This window comes from Aythya fuligula, chromosome 5, assembly GCF_009819795.1.
Source record: "Aythya fuligula isolate bAytFul2 chromosome 5, bAytFul2.pri, whole genome shotgun sequence".
Taxonomy (NCBI): Eukaryota; Metazoa; Chordata; class Aves; order Anseriformes; family Anatidae; genus Aythya; species Aythya fuligula.
In genome coordinates, this window is record NC_045563.1 from 2,719,758 (window position 1) to 2,743,262 (window position 23,505).

Here is a 23,505-nt window from a genome sequence, read left to right on the forward strand (position 1 = left end):
CTCCCACTAGGACCCCCAGTCCAGATTAGGAAGAAAGAGAAGAGCAATGCTGTAAATTAGGAGTAAATTAAGGGCTGCCTTTGCCCACAGCTATAGGGAAAGAACACCGAGCTCCCAAATTCAAAGCACAAGAGAAGAGACACCTCGGCAGCACGGCACTGACCCAACGCCAGCAATTTACTCGCACATTTCTCTGCTGTTTATCTCGGTGAGCTGTCAGAGTCCATCCAACCCCCAGTGGAGGAACTGGTCCACGTCTCACTGCCACGGAAGCTGAATTCAGTCAGGGTCACAGCGCTCAGCCCGGGGCTGGCTCTTCCCAGGCTGCAGGTGCAGCTCCTGCCTGCACAGCACCAGTTGGGGGGCGACACCTCCAGCCCCAGGTCACTTCTTCTTCCTGTTCAGCAGGTTGGGCGCGGATACCTTCACTTTACCAGGAATATTTCTTGACAAGTCAGTGTCCTACACAACAAAGATGAGGAATTGAGCGTAACAGTGCTTTTACAAATACCTTCCTCACCCCTGCGAGCATTTCTGAGGCAGGTGCCACGGACCGATGTGCCCGTTTCTGCTGCCTTTCCCCTCAGAATACAGGGCTGACATCAGGCTTCTGGTCTCTGCCCCCAGTTTATTAACGGGAAACTTTTAATGGGTTTCCACGCAGCTTCCACCCCTCGGCTCCATTAGGATGGGGGGGCTGAGTCAGCAAGTCCCTGGACACTGCCTCAAGATCATTACCCATTAGTTGTGGTTTTTCTAGCAGAGTTCCATGACCAGGCAGCGTTAGGGCTGCTGCTTTTCGGTATGTCCTGTCACAGAACAGCCCTGGCTGCCCAGCAACCTGCAGGCATGGACATGAGCTGAGAAATCTGCCCCTGGGGACTGAGAGCCAGGAGGGGCAGTGGCTGGCAGAGCCTCCCCCCCAAAAAAAAAGCAGTAACTTTTTTTGAAGCATTTACCCCCAAATTGGCACCAGTGGACATTTTTCTGCTGCTCTTAGACTCATAAAAGGTAAAGTATGTAAAGAAAGTCACCTTGACACTGCGGAACAGATCCTTTTCTCTTGCAGTAGCTTCTTTGGACTGCATAAAATTATGCAGGGCGATCTTTGCGGCTGTAAAACCACGGGAAAGACTTAAAAACTCTACAAACGTTCTGGTTTCGACCGGTAACGCACCAAGAAGGACGGAACCTCTTTGAATCATTACCTTTTCCTTTCTTTTGGGTGCCTGGCGTGAGCTTGACTTTGTACCTTTGAAAAGAAGAGGGCTCTGTGAGTCGGACAGCAGGCGCCCCTCTGCTGGGCCTTTCCCCCAGGAGGCACCGCCACTCACTTGTAGTTTGTCATCGCCGTGTAGGGAGCGCAGATGGGCACGGCGAAGAGCAGGATGTCCTCGGGGTGCGGCTGCCCGGTCAGGGAGTCCAGCAAAGCCACGGCCTCCTGCAGGGGCAAAGAACTTCTGGGGAAGCAGAGCAGGAGCAGCACTGGCACCCAAACCCACCTCTGTCACTGGTGTGGCTGCAGCATCGCCCCTTCCAGCTCAGCTACCAGCTGGAATTGCCCCATCACAGCTCTGGGGCTGCCAGGACGTACTGAATTTAGGTTTCTCACCTTCACTGGTAATTAATTACCAAGCCATGGCTCATTACTGACCAGCTTTGATTGCTAATATCACATCTTAGCGATCTCAGCTTTAAATGGCCCAAAGGGGGCCCCCAAATGCAGTTACGTCTTCACGAGGTCACCAAAAGCTCCCCCCTACAGCCAACCGTTACCCTCCTCAGTTAAAAGATTTGAAGAAGTGAACTTATTTCCAGCCTTGGGCAACACCCCCAGCCGGTAATTACAGCGCCCTCTGAAGCAATTTTACACTTAAACAACCTCCTAACCCCGATCACGCTGTGTCCTCCAGCCCAGAGCCACCCTGCTGGGGGTGCAAAAGGTCAGAGGCGAAGACGGGGGCGAGCTCCAGTTCCTCCGGTCCCTAATTTCACAGGGGATGTGTGCGATGAGCAGTGTGAGAAATAAAAAGACAGAAGCAAGCTGGGTTCCAACAGCTTTGGGCATGAAGGGGACTTAAATCAGCAGAACCAAACCCTTCCGAGGGGCTCAGGGTGGGAGCCTCGGTGCCAGCCGCAGCCTGCAGGGCTCCAGGCGTGCCCCTAGAGCGGGGCCCTCCAGCTCCCAGCAGGACCAAGCCCCCTCCTCAGCGCGTACGGGAGGTTCAGACAAGAGCATTTACCTCAACTCCTGGCTGATCCTGCTCCTGGTCATCCTGTATACACAGAAAAAGAGACATCAGAGCTGAAACGAGCACACAACTGCTTTTTTCTCCCCAAGTCCCTGGAGAAAATAAATTCTTTTAGCAGCGGGACACAGAAAGCCAAATTTCCACCGCAAAGACAGCTCAACTCGTTTGAAAGTGAAGGTAGAAAGAGCAGTTTTGTGTAGGTGGGGGAGGACGATTTCCTTCAAAACTCTCATTAGCTTGGCACATGCCAAACTGGGAGGAGAAATCTGGGCTGTGATTCAGATCCTGACTCACAGCAACAGATCGGGAGAGCTCAGGGACACTTCTGCTGCACCGAGTGGGAGGATCGATTTCTCTGGATCCTCGGCAGCCTGGCGAGCTGCTCCCCAGGCCTCGTTTCGGCTGTGCTGGGAACCCGGCACGCACACACACACAGACTGCTGCAGGGCTTTGTGCTGCTGCCTGAGACCGATGGGCTCCCAGAGCGGTGGCATCAGGCACGCTGTTCGCCATCAGTGCCCCAAAAGCAGCGAGAGCTGCACTACGCAGCACCAGGAGGGTCACGAGAGTGGGTGAGAAGGAGCAGCCACACGAGGAGAGGCCAGCACACCGCTCACCTTCTCGTCCTGCTGCTCCTCCAGGGCTGGGTCCTGGGACTCATGCAGCAGGACTCCTCCTGGGAGCACCTCCTTGCCGCCGCCAGCACCGCGATGTCCAGACTTGGGTTTCTGCTGTTGCTTTTTCACTGTACTTTCTTTCGTCTTCCCCTTTTTCCCTTTTTTCCCCTTCTCCTCCTTGTTTGAGCCTGCAGACTGCGGTTGCACACGAGAGGTGGTTGGAGCCGGCGCCCTGAGCGCACCAAGGGGGGGGCAGAGCTCCCCTCACTCACCCCCAGCAGCTTCATGATGAGCTCCCGGTCCTCCTCGTCCTGGTCCTTGTACTTCTCCTTCATCTTCTTCATTTTACTCTGGAGGAGAAAACGCAACAATTTTAGGAACGACGACTTTTGCAGGGCTTTGTAGCCACCCAGAACCAGATGCTGACCCCAGAAGCGTGCTCCTTCCAAGTCTCCCAAAGCTTTTTCAGAGCAATCCCCAGCCACCGAGCTTCACCAAGAGTCTGCAGCTCTCAGGCAGGCAGGGACCACACAGAGAAACCCAGAACTTCTCCCTGTGCGGGAGACGAGCCCACACTTCACGTGGCAACAGCTCAGCTCGGGGGCAGTGCTGCTCCCTGCCTACCTTCTGGCCCCGCTTGATGGGCTGAGGGGCTGGCACACCCTTGGTGGCGTTGGGAGCAGGGGGACGCTGCGGCTCCGGCTCCTTCTGCTTCTCCTCGGGGGGCTCCACGTTCTCGGAGTCATTCTGCTGCTTTTTCTTCTTCATTTCTCTAACGAGAACAAGGAGAGGAGCACCCTGGGGTGACGGCGCCTCGCTGATGAGCCCCCTTCCTCCTCCCAGCTCCTGCTCTCCCACCAGTGCTGGTGAGTCAGCTGGAGCAGGCTGCTCTCCACGGGGGGAACCCACACTTGGAGAAGAACATTTCACAGCCTCCTCCTCAGAGACAGCAGCAACGCCAAGCTGAAAAGCTTCCCTCTTGTTCAGGCTCTCCGTAGGGAGGCTTTAGCTGCTGGAGCAGGACCCCCACACGCAAACAATCATCTCCAAAGCTTCCCACCCCCCCTCCGGCTGCTGGCTGACCACTGACAGCTCTGACAGCTGCGGGTTTCCAGGTTTCCTGGTGACAAAGACCAGGCTGACCCCAAATCCCACTCACAGGGAGGAGGAAACGAGGAGGAGGCGTTCACCTCACCCCAAACACTGAGGCTCTCACCTCCTCTCCTTGGCAGAGAGATGCCTTCGCCCCTGGGACTTGCTGTCACTCTAAGAAGGGAAACACAGTTAGAGCCTACCACGTCCAGCAGCAGCTGCTGCTTTTGCCACACGCCTGGACTGGGGCCTTACCAAGCTGGGTTCTTCCTCCTTGGGGACACTTTTCTGCAGGGATCTGTGGGGAGATGAAAACGGAGCTGGTCAGTGGATGAGGAGCAGCTCAACCCTGCAGGCACCACCACCAGCCAGCCTGGGCACCCTGCTTTCAGCTTTCTAGATCTTAAAATTTCCAGAAAAAGGGCAGCAATGCCAGGATGCAGCTGACAAACAAGCCCTCAGATCCCTGCCAGCTTGCCTCGAAGCACACACGCAGCACAGGCAAAGAGCTCCCTGTGTGCACAGCCCAGATGGGCCACGGCATTCCCTGGGAGAGCTGCCCGCTTCCACCCACCCCATCGTTTTGCCTTCCATCCTCTGAGGAGTTCCATTTCCAGAGGCACGGGGAGATGAGCTCATCTCACGGCCACACGCAGAGCACTAATTCAGCACCAGCTCTGCACAGCAGCCCGTGGCTCAGTTTCTTGGGGCTGAATGGCAATTCAGAGGAAAAAAAAAAAACACAAAAAACAGGGGCAGCCATCTCCCGAGGAGCAAAATCACTGCGTGGGCAGTCACGGGATGCTGAGGCCAGAACGGGGACTAAGAAACAGCGGCCAAGGAGCCAGACACCCCCAGGCAGGGAGCAGGGAGCTGCGTGTGCGCTTCAGGAAGGGGGGTGCAGAGCAAGCAGCCCACAAAGAAGCGCCTTTTAGCAGGAAATGGCAGGCAGCACGGCAGGATTAGCACGGTACAGGGTTACTGCCCTGCACCCTGACAGCCTGCACCAAAAGAATTGATGGCATCTCATCACAGCCCTGCCCTCGGCAGCATTTTAACAGCGTGGAGATTCCACAGAGGGCCCACGCTGCTGAGAAACGCAGCTGCTTCTTCACTTACCTTTGAGACTGAAGGTGCGACAGGTCGATGGTTGTGTCTGGGTAATCTACCTCTTCTTCCTTCGCTTCACTCTTCGGCTCTGGATGTTCCACTTCATCCTCAGATTCACCATCCTCCTCTTCGGACTCCCCCTCGGGCGCAGGAGGGGTGTTTGCTCTGCCCTGGTCGAGGTCAGCAACGTCCTCATCCCGATTATTCTCAGGCACGGCTTCCACATCTTCCGGTGCTTCCTCACACTCTGCTTTGTCTTCTTCACTGCTGCTGTCCCCTCCTTCTACGGTGCACAGGTGAGGAAAACACAGCTGACGTTAGGAGTGCCTGAGGCAGCCAGGTCTGCTTGTCCTGAGCCCACGTCACACCCACCGTACCGAGCAGCTCCACTTCTTCCGACACCAGCTCACTGGCGCTGCTGGAAACCGTTTCGAGATCCTCATCCTGTACTTTGACCTTCCTCTCCTCTCGGTGCCTCCAAACGCAGCTTTCGTCCACCTACCAACAGGGGCAGCTCACGTTAGGCCAGCACCAGCCCCGATAAGGCTCGCCAGCCCTCGCAGAGCACGCCTGACTCAGCTTCATGCTCTCCCTTGGAACGCTTCCTGCAGTTCCAAGGGCAGAAAACTAAACCAGCACCTTCAGACCTGAGTCCGACAACCTGGAAAGCACAGCTAGCGAGGAGGCAGCTGCACAAGCAGCAGACTCTCCCTGAACACACACATCTCAAACAGCTGATATAAAAATCCAGCAGACAGTCAGGTTTGCTAGTTTGTAACAGGGTCTGTTTGCTTTAAATCAAGACAGGGAAAATGGAAATATGAGGAGAGTAACCTTCAGCAAGACACATTTTATGGGATTTGTCCCAGTGAGGAAAAAAAGACTAGAAATTAAGTCTCCCACAGCTCAAAACAAATTGCAAAAGCCAGCAGGATGTGCACAGAGGAAGCAGTACCTTGAACAAGAAGCTAAAGCCCATCATCAGATATGAAGGTGGAAGAAAATTCTTCTTCCCTGAAAAACAAAGGCAGATTCTCATGAAGAGGTTTAACAGCAGTGTTGAACGACGCCTTTTCAAAAATCATCTTTATTAGAGGCTTTAGGCTGCCAGAAATTACACCAAGGCTTGTTCTAGCTCTTGGATGACAACAGGGGAAACACTCAGCTAGCGATCTGCTGTCCAGGGCCCTGGCTAGCAGATGCTGCTGCAGCACCTGGTGTTCCTTACGAACTGCTCGGGACACACTTTGAGAAGATCGGGATCTGCCGGCTGCCACAGAGAGGGGGGCAGCTCAGCTGAATTCCTGCCACCGCGGGACAGCACGGCATCTTCAGACAAAAGGGGTGCCCCAGCACTGGGGGTGCCCAAGGCCAGGCTGGATGGGGCTGGGGGCAGCCTGGGCTGGGGGCAGGGGGCCCTGCCCATGGCAGGGGGCTGGAATTAGATGGATTTTAAGTCTCTGCCAGCCCAAACCAGCCTGTGATTCTGTGAAAATGCCTAATGTCACACGGTTCCTTTGCGTCTCACCTCGGATCATGAAGCTTCCAGTGGTCAGGTATTCTCCTGTAGGTGCAGTTTTAGAAACCTAAAAAGCACGATATGGATTTTATAAAGTGTCTGTAAGAGGAGACCAGCACTGTGCAATAACAGCACTAACAAGAGCAACGTCCAAGCAAGCCACATTTTTAACTTATGGGAACAGCTCTGTAGGAGGACTCTGTACCCAAGGGTCTCCTTCTGCCCTTAGTAGGATATTTTCCTAAGAGGTGTTTCAGTTCGATCACACAATGATTTTACAAGTCCTGGGTGAGGACCTGGGCTAGTGAGGCAGTAAGAACACAGAAAGCACCTCGACCTTCAGTTTAACGTGATCTCTCTGCCCTTAAAGCAGAGTCGCTTGGAAGCAGACTGAGACCACAGCTAATGCACAAGCTAGAAGCCCAACTGAAAAAAAAAAAAAGAAAAAAAAAAGGAAATTCCTCTTTAATGAAAGTTCTTCCTCTCTGGTATCAAGAAGCCAAGCTTGCAATATTTCTTGTCGTGGTCACGTCAGCTCAGAGGTGACTCCTCCAACCCTGCCCTAAGCGCAGCAGAGCCAGGGAGAACTCAAGGACTGGTATCAGGGAACAGGAATTTCATCCCCATCCATCAGTTCCGCCCCAGAGACGCTCCATCTGCAGCCCCACACCACTTCCTTCAGATATTCTACCTGCAAAGATCACACACAGGTGTCCTTACCTGGTTGTGGGAGACCCACCAAGCACTGGTGACAACCCGGGCATCCCAGGCAGCGCTGTAACACAAGGCCATCGTGCCTGCCTCCGTCAGGGTCCGCGGAGGAATGGGTTCCCCTGCAACAGTCACAGCCAACACACCAATTAACACAACCACAAACACAACAGATGAGGCTCCCCAGTTTCCACACGCCCCCTGATCCAGCACGTGTGCTTCCCAGGGGCTTTAAACTAAAAGAGGGGAGGTTTAGATGAGATATGAGGAGGAAATTCTTTACTCTGAGGGTGGTGAGGCACTGGAACAGGCTGCCTGGAGAAGCTGGGGATGCCCCATCCCTGGAGGTGTTGAAGGCCAGGCTGGATGGGGCTGGGGGCAGCCTGATCTAGTGGGAGGTGTCCCTGCCAATGCAGGGGGGGTGGAACTAGGGGATCTTTCAGGTCCATTCCAACCCAAACCATTCTATGACGAGCAGCATCACCAGCTGGTCTTCACAGCTCCCCAGCAGGAGCTGAAGCCCTGCCACTGCTCCTTTCTCAGCTCTGCAAGGGAGCAGGAGCTGCGCTGCTCACAGCTCAAGGCCAATTTTTGCCACCTCCCAGGACTGGGGCACAGGCAGGTTTGCACAGCTGGTCCCCCATCAAGTTGATAACAACTTGATTTTGGAGGCAGCGATGCCCCTCACGTCCTAACTGAGCCCTCTGCTGGAGCCGGGTGCCGCAGCGCGGGGGGAAGGCAGCTCGCAGGGCTGGAAGCAGCCACGCAGTGAGGACACCACCAGCCTGCAGGGCCCTGACATCCCTCCGAGCCCCACAACGTACCTGTCGGGTTCTTGATCACACAGCTCGTGGCTCCGTGGAGGTCGGCGTGCACGTATATGTCCCCTGGAAAAGAAGTGACTCGAATCAGTCACGTACGGGGTAATTCCACGGGTTACTAGAGCTAAAGTAAGAAAGGCTCCCAGCTTCAGTGGGAAACAGCCCTTTTGTCTGCAAGGAGCAGGATGGGAAGAGGACCTGGAAGTCTTTTAATCCTCCCCAGCTGCCCCAAGAAGGATCAGCTCCTTTGCTCCTTAACAGACACTTGTCCTGCAGCGCTGGAGGGTCCACTCGCCCCCAGCCCTCCAGTGACAACACACACGCAGCCTCCAGGCCTCACCACCACCAAAGCCCCTTTATCTGAGGCTCGAGCTAAGAACAAACCAGGCAGACCTTGCCGTGTTGTTCTCAGACAACTGGAAAACGAGACAGAAAGCTGATACGCCCCGCTCAGTCACGCTCACCTGGCTTAAGATAGCGCTTCACAATTATCTCGTTCTGCTGCTGATCTCTCCCAGCAATGACAAGGTAATTCTCCGAGCTGACGAACCACAGGAACTTCTCAAACCTGCCAAATTACATCAGTCCATGGGGGGAAAAACACATGGGGCTAGTAGAACGTTCCAGAGGTACATTTTGTGTCAAAATCTGAGAATACACAACTTGGTATCTGTTGCTTATAAAAGACACTGCAAATAGTGTCATTACCATTGGCATGCCTGTGGCATGGAAACAAGACATGGTACAAATATAACACCACTGCCAATGGTATTTTGAGATGAAATAAATACTGTCACCACCAAGTCCAGCTGCCTCCTATTTATTTTAACAATTTACTTATTAGACTATAAAAAGCTTCGTTGAAACATTTTTGATCTACTGTTACTATTTCACAGATGCTGAGCTGCCAGAAAGTAACAGCCAAGTTCCCCAGTTTTACTAAGCCCATCTTCCCAGCTTTGTTAAAACCCAGAAACTCAGCTAAATTTTAAGTCCAGCTCCACTGAAAGGAACTTTCCCAGACAAAGGCTCTAATGGGATCAAGCCAACAACTTAAAGCAGCAGCTGTAAAGAGACTCGATACAAGGTGCAGAGTTTAGCTCGATACAAGGTGCAGAGTTTAGCTCCACGTCTCAGCCAGTGAGGTCAGCCTGACGCAGCTGTTTTAAATTGATGCACGCTCACAACACGTTAGACAATGACAACAAAACTGTACTTGCCAATAGACCTTCCTTGCTTTCTGAATGGTGGTAACCGTCTGAACTTCCTTCAGCGTCTGCTTCGTCTTCTTCTCAGCTGATTTAAACGCCTGTTTAGACAGAAGGCATGACCCCGATCAGTCAGCACAGGAATCATAAAATTACTAACCAAACAACAGGAAAGATGGGAGAAGTTTCTCTATTTTTTTTTTCCAGAGTGCAGGCTCCACATACAGCCTGCATTCCCTTAAGGCACAAAAGCACATTTAAAATCTTCATAAATCTCTGCCCTACGTAAGTGGCCCCTGAGAAGATGATCAGCTATCTGATCATACGGATTTCCACTGATTTTCCACACCCCTGCCTCTGCAATTACTGGTTTGTCAGTACCTTCACCGGGCACTTGTCTGAAGTGTTCATAATGCTAACAAAATAATACAGCAGAGGTCTTCAATTCTATATTTAGTCACCTTAAGTGCTTAAAAATTAAACAAATTTGCTTGGTTTTTTTTCCCTACCTTTCACGTCTCATTAGGACTACCTCGACTACATCAGGATTTTCCACCTATCAGTGACAGAGACTTTGCTTTTAATTATCATCTAAAAATGAGGAAAAAAAATACCTTTTCTGCAGCTTCTACTGTCTTCTGCGTTTTCTTAGCTGCATGTCTCTTGTGATCATAGTACCTGCAAAAGAGAAGCTTGTTTATGATTTAACATGCTGGGATTTCTAATATTTTTAGGACGTATTTCTCAGGGTTCTTTACATTTGTACTAAAGTTCAGTTCTGACGAAGTATTTCTAGCTCAGATCTTTCGTTTGGCCTTTCCCTGAGAAAAGCAACCAAATGGTGAAACTTCCCTTCTGAGACTGAAGGAACGCGGTGTTTGCATTGCTGTGTGACAAGAAGCAGCCACTCTGTGTCACTGTGCAGAACCATACTCAAAATTAAAGCGCTGCAGTAGCTGGAAAGCAGCCACAACACTGAGATAACAGTTTTGGACCAGGAAAATGCGCATCCTACACTCAGGGCACCTACCCACTTCCATTGTTATTTTTGAAAAGCTATGCACAGAGCCTTTCCTATGATGTTATCACCACCAACTGAAGGCACACAGAAAATTTCTACTAGCAAAGCACAGTTTGCTGTAAGCCTTACTTTTTGGCATTGGCATACGCAGACAAACTGAGATCAACATCGACCAGTGACGGTTTGTTTTTCTGAGGCTTCTTCAACTGCTTGTTTTTATTTTTCTTCTTTTTCCCCTTTGGCTCTTCTGTTTCTTCTTTCACTAAATCAGCCTCCTCCTCCTCTTCTTCCTCTTCAGATAACACGTACGGGTTCCTAAAAAAACACGACATCATGTGATTGAGATAAGAGAAACAGTTGGTTTTCAACCATAGTGCAATGCATTTTTACTTCTAGTCTCTCATGAGGACTGGAAATGGCCTAAAGAACCCTTTTCACTACAAAAACATTTTCACCATGCAGCCACAGGAAGGCTCCAGGATGCAACGCACGCAGGTTTGTATCTTAGAGTAAACCAGACTTTGGAGAAAAAAGGAAACAAAAGCACAAAATAAAGAGCTCACGTTTCCCAATCCAAGGAAGTGACATTTTCCAAGGCAGCTTTTTCTATCAAAAGATACACATCCACGCTACCAATCTAACGAAAATGCCAAACTTAAAGAACAAGTCTGAAGATCTACTTGCATGAAGTAAAGAAACGCACAACATTATGCCTGATCACACGAAAAGAGAGCAGTTGTGCTGTCACAGTGACTCAGGGAACAGCACAGCAGTGCACTGGTTTAAAACCTTTAAAAAAAAATAATCAGAATTGCAGAATCCCAGCATGGCTGAGGTTGAAAGGGACTCTGGAGGTCACCTGGGCCAACCTCCCCGCTCAGGCAAGGCCCAAAATATCCGTGCCACTGTTTTTAAGCAGTTATGCTGAGCACACATCAGATGGATTTGTATTTGCTTCTCACCAGTACATTAAATCCTGCTCTACCTGGCTATGCTAAGTCTGCGTAGCAAAAGGCAGTGGAGGAGCATAAAATAATGCGCTTCGTAAAGGGAAAGACATCTCCACAGTCTCCTGTACTGCGGAAGCATGATTCAACAACTGGGGGACTGACTGAGCTGGCCGATCAGCGCAGTGACTGTTACCTGCTCATGAGACAGACAGAGATCACAGCTGCAAACGCAGACCTCGCTCCTGAAAACGAGCTTACTTCACATAGCGACATTTTTGAAAATGAAGTAACTAAAAATTTGTAATTAACTTTGCAACATTACAGCTTTCGTACCCGAAGTTCTAGCTGTAAAAAAGAAAGTCTAACTTTTTTTTTTTAAATCTCTGGAATCATGACACAGCGTCAAATCTGTTTTTTAAAAACACTCCAGATACCGTCTCACTGCCTGCTCTCTTGTCAGGACTTCCACAGGGATGAGCATCAAAACTTGCAGCTCACACCAGCTGCAGTCTTGATCTGTCATCCTTTCAGTGGACTGCCTCCGCCATCGAAAGGGGCAGGATCTCACATGAATTTTAGGTGGAAGCAGAATAAAACGTACACAGTTAACTGCTGAGCAATACAATGGTTGGGACCTATACTGCTTTAGGACACCTTCCAATATTTTAGGATATAGTCAGCCAGACTAAAAATACCAAAACAAAAGCTATTACAGTAACCAAATTATTATTTTTGAAAGCAAAAAAGAAAGCCCACTGAACTATGTTCTCTTCACAATGCTGTTAAGAAAACGTCAGTAACAATTCAGTAAAGAAAAGTTTTATTCAGTAAAGAAAACTTCAGTAACAATTCCTAAGCTAAAAAGATGGTGGGAGTGCAACCCCCAGCACGCAGTCAGTCCTACTCACACTTGGTACACGTGCTCTGCCACGTACTCACCTCAGCAGCATCGTGATGTGATTTGTCTGAAGCTTTAATTCCTTGATTGCACTTGCAACAGGGTCCCCCTGTGCCTGAGCTTCCTTAACGATCGTTCCAATCTCTGTCCAGTCTATCTGGTTGGCCAACGCGCTACGGACCACCTGGATGGCTCGGTCAACGATCTCCAAGTTCATCTCTATAAGCTCTCCTTTGATCTTATCAACTTCCTTAAGGTAAGAAAGAAATTTACACCCATTGAAGCTAAACACCTACTAGGCAATATTTTAAAAAGTAATAGTAGTAATTAATATTGAGACAGAATTCAAAAATGGCACAGAACTGATCACATGAGGCAACAGCCAACTTTTGTCTTGCAAGCAGAGCTGCACAAGCAAACTTTGGCAAGAGAGGTACAGAGCATTTGTAGGGGAGCAGAGACCCACTGGGTCTCTTTCTTAAAAAAACATTATGCATCTTTGTTAAAAAAAATCCCAGTCTTACCTGAGCTTGCTGAAGAGCTTCTAGCCTGTTCTCGTGATCCCTGCGGACATTTTCAAGTTTCTTCAGTGCTTGTTTTTCCTTTCAAAGACAAGTAAAATGGAAAAATATTATATCTATACATAGGTGACATCATCTCATCATTGTGAGACACTCAGTACAGCATTCCAACAAAGAAAAACACAACGGCATGAGACACAAAGTTTCCAAAATACTGTTGTTACTTCAACTTCGCATACAAGCAATTGCTGCATTATGCATTTTGAAATCCGTACCACATCATCTCCGTACCACAAATAAGTAACCACCACCTTCCCCACCCCAAGCTACAGAGACCAAGGGCCCTAAAGAAGCATTTGAAGCTCAGAGAGACACCTCAGCTGTTCCACCCCGGGTGAGAGCATACCTGCTGCAAGGCTTTCAGGTCAATTTTCTGTCCCTCTAGCTTGGAGTAGAATTCATCTGCTGCCTACAAGAGAAAAGCAGTTTTAAAAATCTCCAAGTTGCACTGACTGATGCCAGCAACAAGCAGGCAGAGGAGGTTTTCCCCAAGAGCTGACTGCAAAGCACTAAGAAGAGACATGCTAAAACGGAGTTCAAAAACCTCCTCCATTTCACCTTTGCCTGAGATGAGTTCAGCAAGGCACTCTAGGTTATGTCTCACTACAGTGGGCCACACAGAACAGAAAACAGCTGGCCAACCTGGACCCTCATTTTTTGTTAAGAAATTATTAAAAGGAACCTGCTGTTGTGTACTGTGTGCAGCCATTTAACCTGCAGAGCAATTCTAGACCTGCGTGCCCTGAATCCCTGCTGCTTCAATAGGTCAGTTCAAAAAAAACAATACAGAAATCCTAGAAACTAAGCCTAAGAACCGTCCCTGATGGGATGCTCCCATTGCCAAACACTGATTAAAACAAAAGGAGAGGAAGGTTTTAAGGCTGCTTAGACCATCAGTGCTGTGAAGGAGATGACAGAAATTCAGCCAGGAAGCAGGGCAGGAAAGTAACACGGGAACTCTGAAGATCAAGGTTAGGAACACGCAGTTAATGATTCCAGATAATGTTAACAAGCCAAGGACCAGGAAGGACAACACTCAAGGAAACACTAAACCAGATGCCTTGGGCTTTCAAAGGGGTCGCTGCGGTGAAAGCTCATCTCCGGTGAGAGCTCAGCATCTGAACTCTCCACTAACAAAACGTTTGGCTGTCACCAGTCCTGGTCAACAGCTTGGCGTGTTCCATGCACACCCAAATTCAGTGCCACGTGCCATCATTTCAGCTGCAGGACCTACTAACCAAGCCAGCAAAGACAGCACCACTCAACAGCAGCCTAAAGGCCCTGTTTTACTCGGCCTTCTATGTGTAAAACTTCTACCCATAAAATTAATCACCTCTTCCAAGCTCTGTGTTTTCACTATCAACTTTTGCACTGCTTTTTAATTACTCTTCTTAGCATCAGTCAATTAAAGCACTTAAGTACAGCATCAGCAAAAGCACTGTACCTTATTGAATGAGTCAAATTCCAAGTACGGACATTTTGAATGTTGAGAAAACAAGAAAGGATGAAATTCCTCATATCTGTAAAATACACATTTGATATTATCACCTGAAAACTAATTTAGGTTATGCAGGCTAGAAAAATAGGAAATAAACATTTCAGATATTTACGTGTAGATATCTTCTGCGGGTTTATCTGGTTCCAGGCTCGGCTTTTTCTCCTTTTTCTGGATAATATAACCCTAAAGGAACAGATAAATATGACATCAGCATTTGTCTTTGAAAAGGATCCTCTTTTATCTTGGCAAAGCAGCCAGTTTCAGGTGCTGACCTACTGATCAGCACGAGACAGTACTTCACTCTAGCTGGGAGACTTTATGGTAGAAGCAATGTGACAATGTGACATCTTATTCCCCCAAAAAAGGTGAACTTAGGAACCTCAGAACTGCCCAAGCTGAGCGGTGCAGTCAATAGACCAGAAGGAAGGGAAGCAATCCAAAGGGATCTGGACAAGCTTGAGAAATGGGCCCTCGTGAACCCAGGAAGGTTCACCAAGTCCAAGTTCAAGGTGCTGCACCTGGGTCAGGGCAATGGTTTTAAACTAAGAGGGGAGATTTAGATTCGACGTTAGGAAGAAATCCTTCACTCAGAGGGTGGTGAGGCCCTGGCACAGGCTGCCCAGAGAAGCTGTGGCTGCCCCATCCCTGGAGGTGTCCACAACCAGGTTGGAAGAGGCCCTGGGCAACCTGATGTAGCGGGAGGTGTCCCTGCCCATGGCAGACTGGAACTGGGTGGTCTTTAAGGCCCCTTCCAACCCCAGATATTTTGTGAATCCACCCTACAAATTAGCACACAAATGCAGGGCTGACAGGCAGAAGAGCACTTGTGCTCTGATGGTACATAATGCAGTTTTCCTAGGACCTACATCATCTGCTCATAAATTATTTAATTGCTGTACATGCTGTGCAAGGAGGTCGTTTGTATTACCCAACACCACCAGGAGCACAAGCTCCCAGAACAAAACCTGAAGCTGATAACCCCAGAACGGGCACGTTGTGAACAATAACTGCCCACTAGTTTAATTCTGCAGTTCCTGCGTGACTGCTAACCAAGTTGCCCAGCTGAGACCCACCTTTCCGCTGAAGTCATCCGTTAGTGCCATATATTCTTCAGCTTTTTCCAAAGCAGTGAGTATTTTTTCAATATTTTCTAAAGAGAGAGGGGGGAGGAGAGGAATATTTTAAGACACCTAGAACAGAAAGATATTGTTACATAAACCTAGCACAACAGCAAATCAAAAGACCCAGGCATCAGCTCTTCTAAGTGCCTGGAGCAGCCTGTCCGACCTAACCATGTCCATGACAAGCTCCAGCTGTGGCCCTGTCAGACAGTCTAAGAGTAGGATCCCAGTATGGCTCAAAAATAAAACTGCAGATATCCTGCACCCTGTTTTTAGTAATTGTTTCAGTAATTGCTTCAGCAATTACTATTCATTCTAAACAGGAGCCTCAGTACACATTTTATGTTTGGAAGGCGTTCTTTTTTTAAATATATATATATGCACTTTAAAGACATATTTCAAGTTCCATGAAGGAAGACCATACGAATGCTAGCAGTTTATAAAATAAAACTGCAGAGAAAAGCATAAACCAGTTCCTGCAAGCTGTTTGTTATAAAGTCGATTTGTTACAGCACCATAAAGCAGTACAAAGTAAAAAATCTGTTTGATTTATGGCAAATATAAAGGACATTAGATTTTTCTGTAGTCTTATTTTTCTTTTCTGACTTTGAAATTGTGCAGTAAATGTAAAGCCCCTGCTTTATCGAATCCCCACCATGTCTGTTATAGCCAAAGGAAGACTTTGATGCCAACTCCTCCCTATGGAATTCTTGTAAAATATCCCTTTACCTAGCCAGAGTTCACCTGATGTTTAAGGCAATGTCTCATAAAACCACTGAGACTATAGGAGGAGTCTTACGTTCTATTTCAAGAGTTTTAATATGAAGAAGGTTGGTCCCAACCTAAGAACATTACAGCATGTAACCGTGTGGTCAGAAGTACAGGTTTAAGGATTACTCATCTCTTTGAAAAGAATACTACCCAGACATGACAATGACCAAATATGTACAGCCTCTAAAACATTATTTTCTGCATACCTTTATTTTCCAGATTTTGATCTATTTTGACAGAACCAGAAAATCCAGCTTCTATAAGGCAATGCTCAATGAGGGTGGCTCCATAAGCTACAAGAAAAAAAAAAAATTAAAGAACTCTTTTATAGAGGTGATTCTCCATGAAAACTGTGTTCACAATAAAATCATAAGAAGCGTTTCAACAATCTACAGCCAGGAAACTACAGTCACAATCCTTAGAGAGACCAGGGAGAGCAAAGGCATCATGGTCCTGAATTCAGAAGGCAGGATCTATAGGAAGCAGGTTATCAGGACTCTCGCAGTGGCTCTCAGAAATGCTCACTGGTGGGCAGAGCTGACAGGTCTCAGCTTATGGTGTGAGCTTTTACAAACTCAGGGATGCTTAGGTTCATCTGGAAGTGGGAAAGGTCGAGGACTGAATGAGGATATTCAGGAAGGCTGGGCTTCACGTTGGCCTAAACAAAATAAAGCCTTTAAAAATTTAAAAGGGGGTAGGAAAAGAACTGAGGAGTGTAGGAAACCCAGTAAGGGTGGAAAACCACCTGGTCTGGGACAAGGTAGCACAAAGGGTGAAGTCATACAGGCTGTGTAGCTTCAAGGAAAAAAAGTGGGAAAAAGCTGTCAAAGCTAACGGTGAAACTTGAGTGGCAGCGGAAACAGATGGAGCCCCGTTTGAACAGGGTGCAGAGAAGCAGCAAATGAAAACAGATACAAGATCCTCCTCTAAGATGTTTTAAGACAAAGAAACAAGCTGGGCCCTTGGAAAAGCACCTTTAACTGAGGACTGGCAAAAGAGAAATGAGGAAAGATGAAAATCACTGGGACAAGGCAGCACCAAGCTTAGGATGATGCACGTGGCCTCACAGAAGGTGACCCCAACAGGCAGTGGGACAGCCAAGAGCCCATGAAGGCAGGGCACAGAACGGCTAAATCAGATTTCAGCCACCCAGTCTGCCCAGCTGGATGCCACACCAGGCTACAAGGTCGACACTAATATTTTAGACATCACTACTAACTGTTTAACGGCATAGGTAGTCAGAGAGTTTCTCTCGTTAACCCACAGAATCTGAATGAAATACCACTGTTAAAGAGCTACACGGTAAGAGACAGAACACACTTGAATTCAACATCCACACCAGCACAAACTGGTCTTAAAACTTTTCTATTCTCAACTCTTTTTAGCCTAAAGCCTAGAACTAGCAGAGCTTTGTACTAGATACAGAAGAGGGAGCACAGTTCTGCATTTTGCCTAATAAATTTACCAGACTGTTAAAAAGACACAAAGACACAGGAGGTCAAACAGACACAGTCTATTCAGATCTCCAGAAAACATTTAGCAAAGCTCATCCCAAAGCTCTCAGAGATGACAAGATGCCATCAAGTAACAGACCAGCCCCTTCCTGGCTGGAAGTCAGGAACCAGAGAGGAGGCCCAGGCTGTCAGCCCCCTCCAGGAGGGAAGCAGAGTTCTGCAGGGAGCTACGCTAGGGCCCACACTGCTCCGTGTGCCCCTGAACAAAGCCCAGCGACAAAGCAAATTCTGCCTAAGCAAGAAAGACCACAGTAAGCCGTGAAGAACTGGAGGAGACAAACACTGGTGATTAAAGAACTGAGAGAGAAACTCACTGTAAAACAACACAAATTGATGTACGTGAGGAAAGACAGTCCTGCTTTTCCATGTGCAGCACCAGAACCCAACCAACATTTCTGCTTGGGAGCAAGACCAGATGGCTCTGTGGAAACACAAGCTCCTCTGTCAGTGAATACAGAAGCATCAAGCTGTGTGTTGGGAACTTTTGGGAAAGGAACGGTGAGTGGAACGAGGGAAACCATGCCATAGCATCAATCTGTGGTGCTCTGCCACTCTGAATGTTAGGTACGCTTTTATCTACTCCATTTCAAAACAGGTAGAGCTAGAAAAAGTGAAGAGAAGGACAAGTATCAGAGGCTTGGAACTGATTCTGTACAAGGAAAGACTCAGAAGGCTAAACAGTAAGAGCTGGTCAGCCTAGAAATGACCAGGACATAAAATGAGTGGTGCAGAATTCGTAAATAGCAGCTGTTCACCTTCTCCTCAAATGCAATACTAGAGCACCAAGTTAAATTGAAGAGATCAGCTTAAAAAAAAAAAAGGGATGACTTTTCATGTGGTATGAAAGCAAGTGCAAGCCCGCACCACAGGACACTGCAGAAGTTCATACAGGCTCAAAAAAGAGATTGGGTAAATGTATGGAAGACAAATCCAACCCAAGCTATTAAATGCAAGGATGCCTGCTGGTCAGTGCTGCCTAGAAGTCTCTAAAACATAAAAGTACTGGGACTGAGAGGCTGTTCTGGGGAAATAGCAGTGTTTCTTTTAGGGCTACAGGCTAAGGACCAGGCTGCTGACCAAGCCCCAGCCCGAGTTTAAGCTGACTGAGTAAGATGTGAGGAACTGCAGAACACAACATCAGAAAGCCCTGGACACAAGAGCTCCCAGCATGGGAAGCACAGTAACTTACACTGAAACCCAGAGGGATGGTCGGGTTTCACAGGTGGTTAAGGAAGAGGTGTGAGAAAAGGCCAAGCTCACAGGAGGGAAGAATCACAGCCCTTTTAGAGAGCAGAACCTCGCCAGGCCACCAGTGCCTGAGCAACCAGATCAGTGACGCTGTAAGGCCGAGGCTACCTAGATCACAGCACCAGATTTGAATAAAGATATCACAAAACTGGGACCAGTGGGAGGAAGCAGTTGGCAGCAGGTTGTTTATTTAGGAGAAGGCCACAGTAGAAAAGGAAAAGAACAATGGTGGTTAAAAAGGGGAATCAAGAAATGGGAAAGCAATACTTCGGTCTGCAAATCAGAGCATTTAAGCTGCTCGGGGGTGTCTGCCAGGCACCCTGCATCAACAGAATCAGCAGAATAAAACAAACTTGTTCTCACCACGTCACACCAGTCACATCTATTCTGTGCTCAGGAGAACTGGGGCACAGGGTGCTCTGCCTGCCTACCAGAGAACACCCAGACAGACAGATTAATCGTGCTGGTTTTACCACAGCAGTACTGGTTGTGGGACTGGCATCCCCCAGCCACTTCCTAGCATCCCTGCCCCGCCTGTACATGTACCACCTCCTGGTCAGTACCACCAAAGACAGGACGCTGGGCAGAATGCACCACATCAAAGCTCCGACAGAGCTGTTCTCAGGCCTTCATCCCTGCAGGATCACAGCAAGGCTCATTGTGCAGCTTGCTTTGAATCAAAAACAACAACAAAAATCTGTTTTCAAAGGCTTCATTTTTTGTTGTTTTTCAAACACACATAAAAGCAGGCTGTCACCAACAACCTCAAAAAATGAAGACAGCTTGAAGTTACTCAAATATTCAGTATCATCAAAACAGGACAGATATTGCCCCCATTTCATTTCCAAGTGAAACAGAATTACTTACGAAGATGCGGGTTAAGAACCCTCTTCAACTGCTCCCCCTTGGGTGCATTTGATATTATTTCAGTTAACCTGCGAAAGATAAAAAAGAGTTGCAAGAACAACGGGTTTTAAGATCACGCTGTATTGCTTAGAAGCAACAAAACATTTTCAGTATTAGAAGAAATGCAAAATGTCTGCGGTACGTGAAAAGAATACCCACAGATAGAGTACTTTTTGCACAGTAATTGGGGTTTATTCCAACACGTACGCCACCTAAAAGCAGCTACCTTTCCACGGTTGGCAGAGGTGCAGGTGCTTTTGCGCTGTCCACCGGGTATCGCTCCCGAACCGCAAACCTGACATCATCTGCTTCGTCCGTGCGAAATCTCAGGATGTTCAAGATGAGGTATTCGTGGTCTGTCAGGACGATGTTGCCCTGCAAGAAAACACCCCAGGGGATCATCAGCCAAGGCCGTGCTCGAGCGCTCGCTTGCCGGGGACGCGCGTGGAGCCTCGCACTCACCCTGTCGTACAGCTCGATGATGAGGTGATAAGCAGCCTCGTTGCTCCCAAACTGGAAGTCCACGATTCTGTCTATACCCAGCTGCTTCACGCTGACCAGCCTTCTGGTTTTCAAATGCTTACGGCACTGCCAAGAGCAGAGAACATCTGTCAGACGATGCAAAGGGCCCTGCTTGTGATGTTTTACGCTGAAATATATTTGTTGGTTTTCTAAGCTATTGATCCCTGCTACAACACCGACCGCTTCTTTCTGAATACAAATACTGGAAAGACAAAAATCCCAATCCCAATGATACAAAAGTAAGGCAGCTCTTAGGAAAAATAATATCACCTTGATATTTATAGATAATACAATTGTTCCAGGTTCTTACATTAAGAGATTTTTGCCATTAAAAGTGCTGTTTGTTCAGCCATTATTCAAAGCAAGGTCATCTATGTCACCTCAACAAGCGAGCAGTTAGTTAAAGTCCAAAGACTTTGTATTACAAAGAGATTCAGGATTAACCCTGCATCAACAAAGGACCACCCAAGAGAGTCTCTGCAGAGCCATTTCAATGAGGCCACATCCAGAAGTGGCAAGCTACGCAGACCTGACCTGTGAGACAGCCCTTGGGCTGTGTTCCCACAGACCTACCTAGAGGAATGCAGCCCAACAGCTTGCCCCAAGATCTGAACCCTCAGAGTCTGGCAGAGCGAACAGAAGGACTCTATTAACGCAGCGTGCTGTGCCCAGGACCTACACGTTTGGACAATCCAACTTGAATAACAAGGACTTCACTGAGGCAAATTCTGAAAGGTCTGGGTGGCACCAAAAATGTTCTGCAGGTTAACACCAGTCTTCATAAACGTACACACTCGTTGTTTTGGGTGCTGAGAATCAACAACGTGATCCTACAGCCACATGTGCTGCTTCTTCACCTTCAGCCACCTGCCTGATCAGGATCCACCAGGCAAAACCTTTTAGTATTTCCTTGTCTCTGAGGACAGCACATTAATGTTGCTTTCTTTAACCAATTTTTTTAAAATGAAACCGCAGGTTGGCTTACCTTCATTGCAAAGCTGGATGGCATCATGTTTTTTGGCCATTCGAACTCCGTTGTGTGAATCCGTATTCCAGACTCAACCAGCAGCGTGGCCTTGCAGTCGGGTCTGTTACCAAAACACAGATTTACCACTTGGTACCTGAACAGCCACCTCGTGCTACACACCAGGCTGCACTGGGATGAGACCAAACCACCACAGGCAGGAGCACATCACCTGCAGAAAACACTCACCAAGACCACTGGAATCCATCAAACAGTGCTGCAGCCACACTGACAGCAAAAGGATGCCCACGTGTTAAGTTTATAGACAAAGGGCCAAGAAAAATGGTTTTGGAGTCAGAAATTCCCCAGTGCAACTGGAGGCAAGGAGGTGATGCTGGGCCCAGGTGAGACATGATGCAGCGGACAGGCTGGGGACAGCAGCGTGCCATCCCCACCACCTGGCCTGGGCATTAATATCACTGTAGAATTGAGGCTCTGCCCTCCTGAATGCCTCTCCTACTTCCCCACAGAAAGAAATGGGGATGGCTGCGTGCTTTTAGGACAACTCCTGGGGCCTTCTCTACCTTTGCTGCAGCATTTTGCTTGTTTCACAACCCTATGTACGCTACCCCCGGGGCCTTCCAGAGTAAAAGTTACCGAGTTTTAGCAGAAAATGACAGGATTCCGCTGAAAACTGGTCAGAAAAGCGAAACACCTGCCAGCAGCAACGCCGTATGTACAAAAAGCACAATTTCCATGCATACAGCGACCGGGTGAGGGGAGTTACAGCGATTCTTACTTCTGCAGCCGGATGAGATAGGTCTTGTTGTCCACATCGTAAACATTGCTCACTCTCATTCCCAGCAGGCTGCCAAAAAAAAAAAAACAAAAAAACAACAAACACGGCCGCGTTACGAGCAGAACCCCACACAGCCCCACACGGAACCGTGCCGGCGCCTCAGGCAGCGGCGGGGCTGGGGGGGCACGGGCTGCCCGGGCAGGGTCTGGGGGCCCCACGCAGCCCTCCCGGTGCCCCCCCGGAGCCCTCCCGGTGCCGTGTGTCCCCCCCCGGTGCCGTACCTGCGGCGGAGCTCGGCGAGCAGCGCACGGATGTCGATGGTGCCGAAGCGGCCCTTCATGGCGCCGCCGGCCCGGCCCGGCCCGGCCCGGCCCGCTGCGCATGCGCCGCCGCCTCACGGAGCTCCAGGGGGCGGGCGAGTCCCGGGGGAAAAACGGTGCGGGCGGGCCCGGCAAAGAAACACAGAAAAATAAACACAGAAGCATCACAGAATCACAGAATTTCTAGGTTGGAAGAGACCTCGAGATCATCGAGTCCAACCTCTGACCTAACGCTAACAGTCCTCCACTAAACCATATCCCTAAGCTCTACATCTAAATGTCTTTTAAAGACCTCCAGGGATGGTGACTCCACCACTTCCCTGGGCAGCAAAAGGAGCCCGCGTCTCTCTGTGTTGCCCAGGCTACGCTGCAGTGGCTATTCACAGGCGCGATCCCGCTACTGACCGGCACGGGAGTTTTGACCTGCTCCGTTTCCGACCTGGGCCGGTTCACCCCTCCTTAGGCAACCTGGTGTGCCCCGGCTCCCCGGGGCTCACCATATTGATGCCGGCCTTAGCGCGGACGCCCGCTCGGCATAGCGCACTGCAGCCCAGAACTCCTGGGCTCAAGCGATCCGACGGGCTCAGCCTCCCGAGCAGCTGGGACTACAGGCGTGCGCCACCGCGCCCGGCCACCGCTGCCCCACGTTCCCCTCAGCCTCGAAGGGAAAATGGTGCCCCCAGCCCCTCAGGATGTCCGCAGCAGGGCGTCCTCTCCCTCACAGAGCCGCTTGTTAATCCATGTGTTGTCTCCCAGAAGTTCAGCCGTTAGCCAAATAGAATCATGGAATCATTAAAGTTGGAAAAGCCCTCCAAAATCACCTGCTCCAACCACCCCTTACCACCACTGTCACCACTAACCCACATCCCCAAGCACCACGTCCCCAAGCACCACATCCAACCTCTCCTCAAACACCCCCAGGGACGGTGACTCCACCACCTCCCTGGGCAACCCGTCCCAATGCCTGCCTGCTCTTGCTGAGGAGAAATTTCTCCTCATTTCCAACATGAACCTGCCCTGGTGCAACTTGAAGCCATTCCCTCTGGTGCAATAACTAGTTAT

General features: G+C 49.1%; 1 protein-coding gene across 1 annotated transcript; it reads right to left on the reverse strand.

Moving 5' to 3' along the window:
* Positions 1-50: 50 nt before the first annotated feature.
* On the reverse strand, positions 51-22,486 carry NEMF (nuclear export mediator factor). Its single transcript, XM_032188824.1, has 33 exons — positions 22,405-22,486; positions 22,124-22,192; positions 21,346-21,448; positions 20,301-20,426; positions 20,065-20,213; positions 19,800-19,867; positions 16,377-16,463; positions 15,352-15,428; positions 14,391-14,461; positions 14,225-14,300; positions 13,127-13,189; positions 12,724-12,801; positions 12,241-12,449; positions 10,481-10,666; positions 9,945-10,008; positions 9,343-9,431; positions 8,587-8,690; positions 8,126-8,188; positions 7,311-7,423; positions 6,600-6,657; positions 6,027-6,085; positions 5,449-5,569; positions 5,081-5,354; positions 4,217-4,259; positions 4,086-4,135; positions 3,494-3,641; positions 3,142-3,219; positions 2,870-3,064; positions 2,244-2,276; positions 1,335-1,441; positions 1,209-1,252; positions 1,035-1,114; positions 51-462 (listed from the first exon to the last, which is right to left on the reverse strand). Exons 1-33 carry the CDS (start codon positions 22,461-22,463, stop codon positions 385-387), a joined length of 3,222 nt encoding a protein of 1,073 aa, XP_032044715.1. The 5' UTR covers positions 22,464-22,486; the 3' UTR covers positions 51-384.
* Positions 22,487-23,505: the final 1,019 nt, after the last annotated feature.